Below are 13,726 nucleotides of genomic sequence, written 5' to 3'. Positions count from 1 at the left end.
TTTCCTGGGGTGTACCTGTGTGTGGTGATATTGTGGGGTGATGCTCCCGGTGTGCTTTCCTGGGGTGTACATGTGTGTGGTGATATTGTGGGGTGATGCTCCCGGTGTGCTTTCCTGGGTTGTACATGTGTGTGGTGATATTGTGGGGTGATGCTCCCGGTGTGCTTTCCTGTGGTGTACCTGTGTGTGGTGCTATGGGGTGATGCTCCCCGTGTGCTTTCCTGGGGTGTACGTGTGTGTGATGTTGTGGGACGATGCTCCCGGTTTGCTTTCCTGGGGTGTACCTGTGTGTGGTGCTGTGGGACGATGCTCCCGGTGTGCTTTCCTGGGGTGTACCTGTGTGTGGTGCTGTGGGACGATGTTCCCGGTGTGCTTTCCTGGGGTGTACCTGTGTGTGGTGCTGTGTGGTGATGCTCCAGGTGTGCTTTCCTGGGGTGTACCTGTGTGTGGTGGTTTGGAGTGATGCTCCCGGTGTGCTTTCCCGGGGTGTACCTGTGTGTGGTGCTGTGGGACGATGCTCCCGGTGTGCTTTCCTGGGTTGTACCTGTGTGTGGTTCTGTGGGACGATGCTCCCGGTGTGCTTTCCTGGGGTGTACATGTGTGTGGTGATATTGTGGGGTGATGCTCCTGGTGTGCTTTCCTGGGGTGTACGTGTGTGTGATGTTGTGGGACGATGCTCCCGGTTTTGCTTTCCTGGTGTGTACCTGTGTGTGGTGCTGTGGGGTGATGCTCCAGGTGTGCTTTCCTGGTGTGTACCTGTGTGTGGTGATTTGGAGTGATGCTCCCGGTGTGCTTTCCCGGGGTGTACCTGTGTGTGGTGCTGTTGTGTGATGCTCCCGATGTGCTTTCCTTGGGTGTGCCTGTGTGTGGTGCTGTTGGGTGATGCTCCCGGTGTGCTTTCCAGGGGTGTACCTGTGTGTGGTATTGTTGGTTGACGCTCCTGGTGTACTTTCCTGGGGTGTACCTGTGTGTGGCGCTGTGGGACGATGCTCCCAGTTTGCTTTCCTGGGGTCTACGTGTGTGTGCTGTTGTGGGGTGATGCTCCCGGTTTGCTTTCCTGGGGTGTAGCTGTGTGTGGTGCTGTGGAGCGATGCTCCCGGTTTTGCTTTCCTGGGGTGAACCTTTTTGTTGTGTTGTGGGACGATGCTCCCGGTGTGCTTTCCTGGGGTGTACCTGTGTGTGGTGCTGTGGGACGATGCTCCCGGAGTGCTTTCCTGGGGTGTACCTGTGTGTGGTGCTGTGGGACGATGCTCCCGGTGTGCTTTTCTGGGGTGTACCTGTGTGTGGTGCTGTTGGACGATGCTCCCGGTGTGCTTTCCTGGGGTGTACCTGTGTGTGGTGCTGTTGGACGATGCTCCCGGTGTGCTTTTCTGGGGTGTACCTGTGTGTAGTTCTGTGGGACAATGCTCCCGGTGTGCTTTCCTGGGGTGTACCTCTGTGCGGTTTTGTGTGGTGATGGACCCGGTGTGCTTTCCTGGGTTGTACCTTTGTGTGGTGCTGTGGGGTGATGGACCCGGTGTGCTTTCCTTGGTTGTACCTTTGTGTGGTGCTGTGGGGTGATGCTCCCGGTGTGCTTTCCTGGGGTGTACCTGTGTGTGGTGCTGTGGGGTGATGCTCCCTGTGTGCTTTCCTGGGGTGTACCTGTGTGTGAATTTGTGGGACGATGCTCCCGGTGTGCTTTCCTGGGGTGTACCTGTGTGTGGTATTGTGGGACGATGTTCCCGGTGTGCTTTCCTGGGGTGTACCTGTGTGTGGTGCTGTGGGGTGATGCTCCAGGTGTGCTTTCCAGGGGTGTACCTGTGTGTGGTGATTTGGAGTGATGCTCCCGGTGTGCTTTCCCGGGGTGTACCTGTGTGTGGGTCTGTGGGACGATGCTCCCGGTGTGCTTTCCTGGGTTGTACATGTGTGTGGTGATATTGTGGGGTGATGCTCCCGGTGTGCTTTCCTGGGGTGTACATGTGTGTGGTGATATTGTGGGGTGATGCTCCCGGTGTGCTTTCCTGTGGTGTACCTGTGTGTGGTGCTATGGGGTGATGCTCCCGGTGTGCTTTCCTGGGGTGTACGTGTGTGTGATGTTGTGGGACGATGCTCCCGGTTTGCTTTCCTGGTGTGTACCTGTGTGTGGTGCTGTGGGGTGATGCTCCAGGTGTGCTTTCCTGGTGTGTACCTGTGTGTGGTGATTTGGAGTGATGCTCCCGGTGTGCTTTCCCGGGGTGTGCCTGTGTGTGGTGCTGTTGGGTGATGCTCCCGGTGTGCTTTCCTTGGGTGTGCCTGTGTGTGGTGCTGTTGGGTGATGCTCCCGGTGTGCTTTCCAGGTGTGTACCTGTGTGTGGTGTTGTTGGTTGATGCTCCTGGTGTACTTTCCTGGGGTGTACCTGTGTGTGGCGCTGTGGGACGCTGCTCCCGGTTTGCTTTCCTGGGGTCTACGTGTGTGTGGTGTTGTGGGGTGATGCTCCCGGTTTGCTTTCCTGGGGTGTAGCTGTGTGTGGTGCTGTGGAGCGATGCTCCCGGTTTGCTGTCCTGGGGTGAACCTTTGTGTTGTGTTGTGGGACGATGCTCCCGGTGTGCTTTCCTGGGGTGTACCTGTGTGTGGTGTTGAGTGGTGGTGCTCCCGGTGTGCTTTCCTGGGGTGTTCCTGTGTGTGGTGCTGTGGGACGATGCTCCCGGTGTGCTTTCCTGGGGTGTACCTGTGTGTGGTGCTGTGGGACAATGCTCCCGGTGTGCTTTCCTGGGGTGTACCTCTGTGTGGTTTTGTGGGGTGATGCACCCGGTGTGCTTTCCTGGGGTCTACCTTTGTGTGGTGTTGTGGGGTGATGCTCCCGGTGTGCTTTCCTGGGTTGTACCTGTGTGTGGTGCTGTGGGGTGATGCTCCAGGTGTGCTTTCCTGGGCTGTACCTGTGTGTGGTGCTGTGGGGTGATGCTCCCGGTGTGCTTTCCTGGGCTGTACGTGTGTGTGGTGCTGTGGGGTGATGCTCCCGGTGTGCTTTCCAGGGGTGTACCTGTGTGTGGTGTTGAGGGGTGGTGCTCCCGGTGTGCTTTCCTGGGGTGTTCCTGTGTGTGGTGCTGTGGGACGATGCTCCCGGTGTGCTTTCCTGGGGTGTACCTGTGTGTGGTGCTGTGGGACGATGCTCCCGGAGTGCTTTCCTGGGTTGTACCTGTGTGTGGTGCTGTGGGACGATGCTCCCGGTGTGCTTTTCTGGGGTGTACCTGTGTGTGGTACTGTGGGACAATGCTCCCGGTGTGCTTTACTGGGGTTTACCTCTGTGTGGTTTTGTGGGGAGATGCACCCGGTGTGCTTTCCTGGGGTCTTCCTGTGTGTGGTGTTGTGGGGTGATGCTCCCGGTGTGCTTTCCTGGGTTGTACCTGTGTGTTGTGCTGTGGGGTGATGCTTCCGGTGTGCTTTCCAGGGGTGTTCCTGTGTGTGGTGCTGTGGGGTGATGCTCCCGGTGTGCTTTCCTGGGCTGTACCTGTGTGTGGTCCTGTGGGGTGATGCTCCCGCTGTGCTTTATTGGGGTGTACCTGTCTGTGGTGCTGTGGGGTGATGCTCCCGGTGTGCTTTCCTGGGGTGTACCTTTCTGTGGTGCTGTTGGACGATGCTCCCGGTGTGCTTTTCTGGGGTGTACCTGTGTGTGGTTCTGTGGGACAATGCTCCCGGTGTGCTTTCCTGGGGTGTACCTCTGTGCGGTTTTGTGTGGTGATGGACCCGGTGTGCTTTCCTGGGTTGTACCTTTGTGTGGTGCTGTGGGGTGATGCTCCCGGTGTGCTTTCCTGGGGTGTACCTCTGTGTGGTGCTGTGGGGTGATGCTCCCTGTGTGCTTTCCTGGGTTGTACCTGTGTGTGCTGCTGTGGGACGATGCTCCCTGTGTGCTTTCCTGGGGTGTACCTGTGTGTGGTGCTGTGGGGTGATGCTCCCGGTGTGCTTTCCTGGGGTGTACCTGTGTGTGGTGCTGTGGGACAATGCTCCCGGTGTGCTTTCCTGTCGTGTACCTGTGTGTGGTGTTGTGGGACGATGCTCCCCGTTTGCTTTCCTGGGGTCTACCTGTGTGTGGAGTTGTGGGGTGATGCTCCAGGTTTTCTTTCCTGGGGTGTACCTGGGTGTGGTACTGTGGGACAATGCTCCCGGTGTGCTTTCCTGGTGCATACCTGTGTGTGGTGCTGTGGTGTGATGCTCCCTGTGTGCTTTCCTGGGGTGTACCTGTGTGTTGTGTTGTGGGACAATGCTCCCGGTGTGCTTTCCTGGGGTGTACCTGTGTGTGGTGTTGTGGGACGATGCACCCGGTGTACTTTCCTGGGATATATCTGTGTGTGGTGCTGTGGGGTGATTCTCCCGGTGTACTTTCCTGTGGTGTCCCTGTGTGTGGTGCTGTGGAGTGATGCTCCCGGTTTGCTTTCCTGGGCTGAACCTGTGTGTTGTGTTGTGGGACGATGCTCCCGGTGTGCTTTCCTGGGGTGTACCTGTGTGTGGTGTTGTGGGACGATGCTCCCGGTGTGCTTTCCTGGGGTGTACCTGTGTGTGATGTTGTGGGACGATGCTCCCGGTGTGTTTTCCTGGGGTGTACCTGTGTGTGGTATTGTGGGACGATGTTCCCGGTGTGCTTTCCTGGGGTGTACCTGTGTGTGGTGCTGTGGTGATGCTCCAGGTGTGCTTTCCTGGGGTGTACCTGTGTGTGGTATTGTGGGTTGATGCTCCCTGTGTACTTTCCTGGGGTGTACCTGTGTGTGGTATTGTGGGTTGATGCTCCCGGTGTACTTTCCTGGGGTGTACCTGTGTGTGGTATTGTGGGACGATGTTCCCGGTGTGCTTTCCTGGTGTGTACCTCTGTGTGGTGTTGTGGGACGATGATCCCGGTGTGCTTTCCTGGTGTGTACCTGTGTGTGGTGCTGTGGAGCGATGCTCCAGTTTTGCTTTCCTGGGGTGAACCTTTGTGTTGTGTTGTGGGACGATGCTCCCGGTTTGCTTTCCTGGGGTCTACCTGTGTGTGGTTTTGTGGGGTGATGCTCCCGGTTTGCTTTCCCGGGGTGTACCTGTGTGTGGTGATTTGGAGTGATGCTCCCGGTGTGCTTTCCTGGGGTGTACCTGTGTGTGGTGCTCTGGGACGATGCTCCCGGTGTGCTTTCCTGGTGTGTACCTGTGTGTGGTGCTGTGGGGTGATGCTCCCGGTGTGCTTTCCTGGGTTGTACATGTGTGTGGTGATATTGTGGGGTGATGCTCCCGGTGTGCTTTCCTGGGTTGTACATGTGTGTGGTGATATTGTGGGGTGATGCTCCCGGTGTGCTTTCCTGGTGTGTACCTGTGTGTGGTGCTGTTGGGTGATGCTCCCGGTGTGCTTTCCTGGGGTGTACCTGTGTGTGGTGTTGTGGGTTGATGCTCCCGGTGTACTTTCCTGGGGTGTACCTGTGTGTGGTACTGTGGGACGATGCTCCCGGTGTGCTTTCCTGGGGTGTACCTGTGTGTGGTGCTGTGGGACAATGCTCCCGGTGTGCTTTCCTGGGGTGTACCTCTGTGTGGTTTTGTGGGGTGATGCACCCGGTGTGCTTTCCTGGGGTCTACCTTTGTGTGGTGTTGTGGGGTGATGCTCCCGGTGTGCTTTCCTGGGTTGTACCTGTGTGTGGTGCTGTGGGGTGATGCTCCAGGTGTGCTTTCCTGGGCTGTACCTGTGTGTGGTGCTGTGGGGTGATGCTCCCGGTGTGCTTTCCTGGGCTGTACGTGTGTGTGGTGCTGTGGGGTGATGCTCCCGGTGTGCTTTCCAGGGGTGTACCTGTGTGTGGTGTTGAGGGGTGGTGCTCCCGGTGTGCTTTCCTGGGGTGTTCCTGTGTGTGGTGCTGTGGGACGATGCTCCCGGTGTGCTTTCCTGGGGTGTACCTGTGTGTGGTGCTGTGGGACGATGCTCCCGGAGTGCTTTCCTGGGTTGTACCTGTGTGTGGTGCTGTGGGACGATGCTCCCGGTGTGCTTTTCTGGGGTGTACCTGTGTGTGGTACTGTGGGACAATGCTCCCGGTGTGCTTTACTGGGGTTTACCTCTGTGTGGTTTTGTGGGGAGATGCACCCGGTGTGCTTTCCTGGGGTCTACCTGTGTGTGGTGTTGTGGGGTGATGCTCCCGGTGTGCTTTCCTGGGTTGTACCTGTGTGTTGTGCTGTGGGGTGATGCTTCCGGTGTGCTTTCCAGGGGTGTTCCTGTGTGTGGTGCTGTGGGGTGATGCTCCCGGTGTGCTTTCCTGGGCTGTACCTGTGTGTGGTCCTGTGGGGTGATGCTCCCGCTGTGCTTTATTGGGGTGTACCTGTCTGTGGTGCTGTGGGGTGATGCTCCCGGTGTGCTTTCCTGGGGTGTACCTTTCTGTGGTGCTGTTGGACGATGCTCCCGGTGTGCTTTTCTGGGGTGTACCTGTGTGTGGTTCTGTGGGACAATGCTCCCGGTGTGCTTTCCTGGGGTGTACCTCTGTGCGGTTTTGTGTGGTGATGGACCCGGTGTGCTTTCCTGGGTTGTACCTTTGTGTGGTGCTGTGGGGTGATGCTCCCGGTGTGCTTTCCTGGGGTGTACCTCTGTGTGGTGCTGTGGGGTGATGCTCCCTGTGTGCTTTCCTGGGTTGTACCTGTGTGTGCTGCTGTGGGACGATGCTCCCTGTGTGCTTTCCTGGGGTGTACCTGTGTGTGGTGCTGTGGGGTGATGCTCCCGGTGTGCTTTCCTGGGGTGTACCTGTGTGTGGTGCTGTGGGACAATGCTCCCGGTGTGCTTTCCTGTCGTGTACCTGTGTGTGGTGTTGTGGGACGATGCTCCCCGTTTGCTTTCCTGGGGTCTACCTGTGTGTGGAGTTGTGGGGTGATGCTCCAGGTTTTCTTTCCTGGGGTGTACCTGGGTGTGGTACTGTGGGACAATGCTCCCGGTGTGCTTTCCTGGTGCATACCTGTGTGTGGTGCTGTGGTGTGATGCTCCCTGTGTGCTTTCCTGGGGTGTACCTGTGTGTTGTGTTGTGGGACAATGCTCCCGGTGTGCTTTCCTGGGGTGTACCTGTGTGTGGTGTTGTGGGACGATGCACCCGGTGTACTTTCCTGGGATATATCTGTGTGTGGTGCTGTGGGGTGATTCTCCCGGTGTACTTTCCTGTGGTGTCCCTGTGTGTGGTGCTGTGGAGTGATGCTCCCGGTTTGCTTTCCTGGGCTGAACCTGTGTGTTGTGTTGTGGGACGATGCTCCCGGTGTGCTTTCCTGGGGTGTACCTGTGTGTGGTGTTGTGGGACGATGCTCCCGGTGTGCTTTCCTGGGGTGTACCTGTGTGTGATGTTGTGGGACGATGCTCCCGGTGTGTTTTCCTGGGGTGTACCTGTGTGTGGTATTGTGGGACGATGTTCCCGGTGTGCTTTCCTGGGGTGTACCTGTGTGTGGTGCTGTGGTGATGCTCCAGGTGTGCTTTCCTGGGGTGTACCTGTGTGTGGTATTGTGGGTTGATGCTCCCTGTGTACTTTCCTGGGGTGTACCTGTGTGTGGTATTGTGGGTTGATGCTCCCGGTGTACTTTCCTGGGGTGTACCTGTGTGTGGTATTGTGGGACGATGTTCCCGGTGTGCTTTCCTGGTGTGTACCTCTGTGTGGTGTTGTGGGACGATGATCCCGGTGTGCTTTCCTGGTGTGTACCTGTGTGTGGTGCTGTGGAGCGATGCTCCAGTTTTGCTTTCCTGGGGTGAACCTTTGTGTTGTGTTGTGGGACGATGCTCCCGGTTTGCTTTCCTGGGGTCTACCTGTGTGTGGTTTTGTGGGGTGATGCTCCCGGTTTGCTTTCCCGGGGTGTACCTGTGTGTGGTGATTTGGAGTGATGCTCCCGGTGTGCTTTCCTGGGGTGTACCTGTGTGTGGTGCTCTGGGACGATGCTCCCGGTGTGCTTTCCTGGTGTGTACCTGTGTGTGGTGCTGTGGGGTGATGCTCCCGGTGTGCTTTCCTGGGTTGTACATGTGTGTGGTGATATTGTGGGGTGATGCTCCCGGTGTGCTTTCCTGGGTTGTACATGTGTGTGGTGATATTGTGGGGTGATGCTCCCGGTGTGCTTTCCTGGTGTGTACCTGTGTGTGGTGCTGTTGGGTGATGCTCCCGGTGTGCTTTCCTGGGGTGTACCTGTGTGTGGTGTTGTGGGTTGATGCTCCCGGTGTACTTTCCTGGGGTGTACCTGTGTGTGGTGCTGTGGGACGATGCTCCCGGTTTGCTTTCCTGGGGTCTACCTGTGTGTGGTGTTGTGGGGTGATGCTCCCGGTTTGCTTTCCTGGGGTGTAGCTGTGTGTGGTGCTGTGGAGCGATGCTCCCGTTTTGCTTTCCTGGGGTGAACCTTTGTGTTGTGTTGTGGGACGATGCTCCCGGTGTGCTTTCCTGGGGTGTACCTGTGTGTGGTGTTGTGGGACGATGCTCCCGGTGTGCTTTCCTGGGGTGTACCTGTGTGTGGTACTGTGGGACGATGCTCCCGTTGTGCTTTCCTGGGGTGTACCTGTGTGGTGCTGTGGGACGATGCTCCCGGTGTGCTTTCCTGGGGTGTACCTGTGTGTGGAATTGTGGGACGATGCTCCCGGTGTGCTTTCCTGGGGTGTACCTGTGTGTGATGTTGTGGGACGATGCTCCCGGTGTGTTTTCCTGGGGTGTACCTGTGTGTGGTATTGTGGGACGATGTTCCCGGTGTGCTTTCCTGGGGTGTACCTGTGTGTGGTGCTGTGGTGATGCTCCAGGTGTGCTTTCCTGGGGTGTACCTGTGTGTGGTGTTGTGGGTTGATGCTCCCTGTGTACTTTCCTGGGGTGTACCTGTGTGTGGTATTGTGGGTTGATGCTCCCGGTGTACTTTCCTGGGGTGTACCTGTGTGTGGTATTGTGGGACGATGTTCCCGGTGTGCTTTCCTGGTGTGTACCTCTGTGTGGTGTTGTGGGACGATGATCCCGGTGTGCTTTCCTGGTGTGTACCTGTGTGTGGTGCTGTGGGGTGATGCTCCAGGTGTGCTTTCCTGGTGTGTACCTGTGTGTGGTGCTGTGGGGTGATGCTCCAGGTGTGCTTTCCTGGTGTGTACCTGTGTGTGGTGCTGTGGGGTGATGCTCCAGGTGTGCTTTCCTGGGGTGTACCTTTGTGTGATGTTGTGGGACGATGCTCCCGGTGTGCTTTCCTGGGGTGTACCTGTGTGTGGTATTGTGGGACGATGTTCCCGGTGTGCTTTCCTGGGGTGTACCTGTGTGTGGTGCTGTGGGACGATGCTCCCGGTTTGCTTTCCTGGGGTCTACCTGTGTGTGGTGTTGAGGGGTGATGCTCCCGGTTTGCTTTCCTGGGGTGTAGCTGTGTGTGGTGCTGTGGGACAATGGTCCCGGTGTGCTTTCCTGGTGCATACCTGTGTGTGGTGCTGTGGTGTGATGCTCCCTGTGTGCTTTCCTGGGGTGTACCTGTGTGTTGTGTTGTGGGACAATGCTCCCGGTGTGCTTTCCTGGGGTGTACCTGTGTGTGGTGTTGTGGGACGATGCACCCGGTGTACTTTCCTGGGATATATCTGTGTGTGGTGCTGTGGGGTGATTCTCCCGGTGTACTTTCCTGTGGTGTCCCTGTGTGTGGTGCTGTGGAGTGATGCTCCCGGTTTGCTTTCCTGGGCTGAACCTGTGTGTTGTGTTGTGGGACGATGCTCCCGGTGTGCTTTCCTGGGGTGTACCTGTGTGTGGTGTTGTGGGACGATGCTCCCGGTGTGCTTTCCTGGGGTGTACCTGTGTGTGATGTTGTGGGACGATGCTCCCGGTGTGTTTTCCTGGGGTGTACCTGTGTGTGGTATTGTGGGACGATGTTCCCGGTGTGCTTTCCTGGGGTGTACCTGTGTGTGGTGCTGTGGTGATGCTCCAGGTGTGCTTTCCTGGGGTGTACCTGTGTGTGGTGTTGTGGGTTGATGCTCCCTGTGTACTTTCCTGGGGTGTACCTGTGTGTGGTATTGTGGGTTGATGCTCCCGGTGTACTTTCCTGGGGTGTACCTGTGTGTGGTATTGTGGGACGATGTTCCCGGTGTGCTTTCCTGGTGTGTACCTCTGTGTGGTGTTGTGGGACGATGATCCCGGTGTGCTTTCCTGGTGTGTACCTGTGTGTGGTGCTGTGGAGCGATGCTCCAGTTTTGCTTTCCTGGGGTGAACCTTTGTGTTGTGTTGTGGGACGATGCTCCCGGTTTGCTTTCCTGGGGTCTACCTGTGTGTGGTTTTGTGGGGTGATGCTCCCGGTTTGCTTTCCCGGGGTGTACCTGTGTGTGGTGATTTGGAGTGATGCTCCCGGTGTGCTTTCCTGGGGTGTACCTGTGTGTGGTGCTCTGGGACGATGCTCCCGGTGTGCTTTCCTGGTGTGTACCTGTGTGTGGTGCTGTGGGGTGATGCTCCCGGTGTGCTTTCCTGGGTTGTACATGTGTGTGGTGATATTGTGGGGTGATGCTCCCGGTGTGCTTTCCTGGGTTGTACATGTGTGTGGTGATATTGTGGGGTGATGCTCCCGGTGTGCTTTCCTGGTGTGTACCTGTGTGTGGTGCTGTTGGGTGATGCTCCCGGTGTGCTTTCCTGGGGTGTACCTGTGTGTGGTGTTGTGGGTTGATGCTCCCGGTGTACTTTCCTGGGGTGTACCTGTGTGTGGTGCTGTGGGACGATGCTCCCGGTTTGCTTTCCTGGGGTGTACCTGTGTGTGGAGTTGTGGGGTGATGCTCCCGGTTTGCTTTCCTGGGGTGTAGCTGTGTGTGGTGCTGTGGAGCGATGCTCCCGGTTTGCTTTCCTGGGGTGAACCTTTGTGTTGTGTTGTGGGACGATGCTCCCGGTGTGCTTTCCTGGGGTGTACCTGTGTGTGGTACTGTGGGACGATGCTCCCGTTGTGCTTTCCTGGGGTGTACCTGTGTGATGTTGTGGGACGATGCTCCCGGTGTGTTTTCCTGGGGTGTACCTGTGTGTGGTATTGTGGGACGATGTTCCCGGTGTGCTTTCCTGGGGTGTACCTGTGTGTGGTGCTGTGGTGATGCTCCAGGTGTGCTTTCCTGGGGTGTACCTGTGTGTGGTGTTGTGGGTTGATGCTCCCTGTGTACTTTCCTGGGGTGTACCTGTGTGTGGTATTGTGGGTTGATGCTCCCGGTGTACTTTCCTGGGGTGTACCTGTGTGTGGTATTGTGGGACGATGTTCCCGGTGTGCTTTCCTGGTGTGTACCTCTGTGTGGTGTTGTGGGACGATGATCCCGGTGTGCTTTCCTGGTGTGTACCTGTGTGTGGTGCTGTGGGGTGATGCTCCAGGTGTGCTTTCCTGGTGTGTACCTGTGTGTGGTGCTGTGGGGTGATGCTCCAGGTGTGCTTTCCTGGGGTGTACCTTTGTGTGATGTTGTGGGACGATGCTCCCGGTGTGCTTTCCTGGGGTGTACCTGTGTGTGGTATTGTGGGACGATGTTCCCGGTGTGCTTTCCTGGTGTGTACCTGTTTGTGGTGCTGTGGTGTAATGCTCCCGTTGTGCTTTCCTTGGGTGTACCTGTGTGTGGTGCTGTGGGTTGATGCTCCCGGTGTACTTTCCTGGGGTGTACCTGTGTGTGGTGCTGTGGGTTGATGCTCCCGGTGTACTTTCCTGGGGTGTACCTGTGTGTGGTGCTGTGGGACGATGCTCCCGGTTTGCTTTCCTGGGGTCTACCTGTGTGTGGTGTTGTGGGGTGATGCTCCCGGTTTGCTTTCCTGGGGTGTAGCTGTGTGTGGTGCTGTGGAGCGATGCTCCAGTTTTGCTTTCCTGGGGTGAACCTTTGTGTTGTGTTGTGGGACGATGCTCCCGGTTTGCTTTCCTGGGGTCTACCTGTGTGTGGTTTTGTGGGGTGATGCTCCCGGTTTGCTTTCCCGGGGTGTACCTGTGTGTGGTGATTTGGAGTGATGCTCCCCGTGTGCTTTCCTGGGGTGTACCTGTGTGTGGTGCTCTGGGACGATGCTCCCGGTGTGCTTTCCTGGGGTGTACCTGTGTGTGGTGCTGTGGGGTGATGCTCCCGGTGTGCTTTCCTGGTGTGTACCTGTGTGTGGTGCTGTGGGGTGATGCTCCCGGTGTGCTTTCCTGGGTTGTACATGTGTGTGGTGATATTGTGGGGTGATGCTCCCGGTGTGCTTTCCTGGTGTGTACCTGTGTGTGGTGCTGTGGGGTGATGCTCCCGGTGTGCTTTCCTGGGGTGTACCTGTGTGTGGTGATATTGTGGGGTGATGCTCCCGGTGTGCTTTCCTTGGGTGTGCCTGTGTGTGGTGCTGTGGGGTGATGCTCCCGGTGTGCTTTCCTGGGGTGTACCTGTTTGTGGTGTTGTGGTGTGATGCTCCCGATGTACTTTCCTGGGGTCTACCTGTGTGTGGTGCTGTGGGACGATGCTCCCGGTTTGCTTTCCTGGGGTCTACCTGTGTGTGGTGTTGTGGGGTGATGCTCCCGGTTTGCTTTCCTGGGGTGTAGCTGTGTGTGGTGCTGTGGAGCGATGCTCCCGGTTTGCTTTCCTGGGGTGAACCTTTGTGTTGTGTTGTGGGACGATGCTCCCGGTGTGCTTTCCTGGGGTGTACCTGTGTGTGGTGTTGTGGGACGATGCTCCCGGTGTGCTTTCCTGGGGTGTACCTGTGTGTGGTACTGTGGGACGATGCTCCCGTTGTGCTTTCCTGGGGTGTACCTGTGTGGTGCTGTGGGACGATGCTCCCGGTGTGCTTTCCTGGGGTGTACCTGTGTGTGGAATTGTGGGCGATGCTCCCGGTGTGCTTTCCTGGGGTTTACCTGTGGGTGGAATTGTGGGACGATGCTCCCGGTGTGCTTTCCTGGGGTGTACCTGTGTGTGGTGCTGTGGGGTGATGCTCCCGCTGTGCTTTCCTTGGTTGTACCTGTATGTGATGCTGTGGGGTGATGCTCCCGATGTGCTTTCCCGGGGTGTACCTGTGTGTGGTGCTGTGGTGTGATGCTCCCGGTGTGCTTTCCTGGGGTGTACCTGTGTGTGGTGCTGTGGGGTGATGCTCCCGCTGTGCTTTCCTTGGTTGTACCTGTATGTGATGCTGTGGGGTGATGCTCCCGATGTGCTTTCCCGGGGTGTACCTGTGTGTTGTGATTTGGAGTGATGCTCCCGGTGTGCTTTCCTGGGGTGTACCTGTGTGTGGTGCTGTGGGACGATGCTCCAGGTGTGCTTTCCTGGGGTGTACCTGGGGGTGGTGCTGTGGGATGATGCTCCCGGTGTGCTTTCCTGGGGTTTACCTGTGTGTGGTGCTGTGGGGTGATGCTCCCGGTGTGCTTTCCTGGGTTGTAGCTGTGTGTAAGGGTCTGCTGCTCAGGTTGTTCTTTCTTGTGTTCCAGGTTCTCCATGTTGAGTCTGGAGTTTGATTACATGTGTCAGTACGATTACGTGGAGGTCCGTGATGGTGATAATGTTGATTCCAGAGTGATCGGCAAGTTCTGCGGGAACGAGCGCCCTCCTCCCGTTCGGACCACTGGAAACATGTTGCACGTCCTGTTTGTATCTGATGGCTATAAAAGCTTTGACGGATTTTACGCTACGTTTGAAGAGGTTGACGGTATGTAGACCTGGTTCCAAGTAATTTTCCACCACTCTTTCACTCCTGGTTCATTCGCTGACTGCCCGGTTCAGACTCTCTGCTTCACCCTTCCCATCTTCATTTGCCTCTCCTTTCCATGCTTTCCACCTTCATAAACTTCCACTCCGGCTGTACATCTCCCATCTGACCCTCCCAATTTCCTTGGCCCCCCTCGCTCACCTTTTGCCTC

At 57.0% G+C, this 13,726-nt stretch overlaps 1 protein-coding gene across 4 annotated transcripts in view; it reads left to right on the top strand.

Annotated features, from left to right (window-relative positions):
* pamr1b (peptidase domain containing associated with muscle regeneration 1b) overlaps positions 1-13,726 on the top strand; it is a 177,009-nt gene that overhangs the window by 116,908 nt on the left and 46,375 nt on the right. For all 4 annotated transcript variants that reach the window (XM_059975429.1, XM_059975430.1, XM_059975431.1 and 1 more), the window contains exon 5: positions 13,298-13,515. In XM_059975429.1, coding sequence (XP_059831412.1) covers positions 13,298-13,515 — 218 coding nt within the window. The remainder of the gene's footprint in view (positions 1-13,297; positions 13,516-13,726) is intronic.

The sequence above is a fragment of the Hypanus sabinus genome, chromosome 7 (genome assembly GCF_030144855.1).
Source record: "Hypanus sabinus isolate sHypSab1 chromosome 7, sHypSab1.hap1, whole genome shotgun sequence".
Classification (NCBI taxonomy): Eukaryota; Metazoa; Chordata; class Chondrichthyes; order Myliobatiformes; family Dasyatidae; genus Hypanus; species Hypanus sabinus.
Note: the sequence above shows the minus strand (reverse complement) of the source record. Positions and strands in the feature narration are given on the sequence as shown.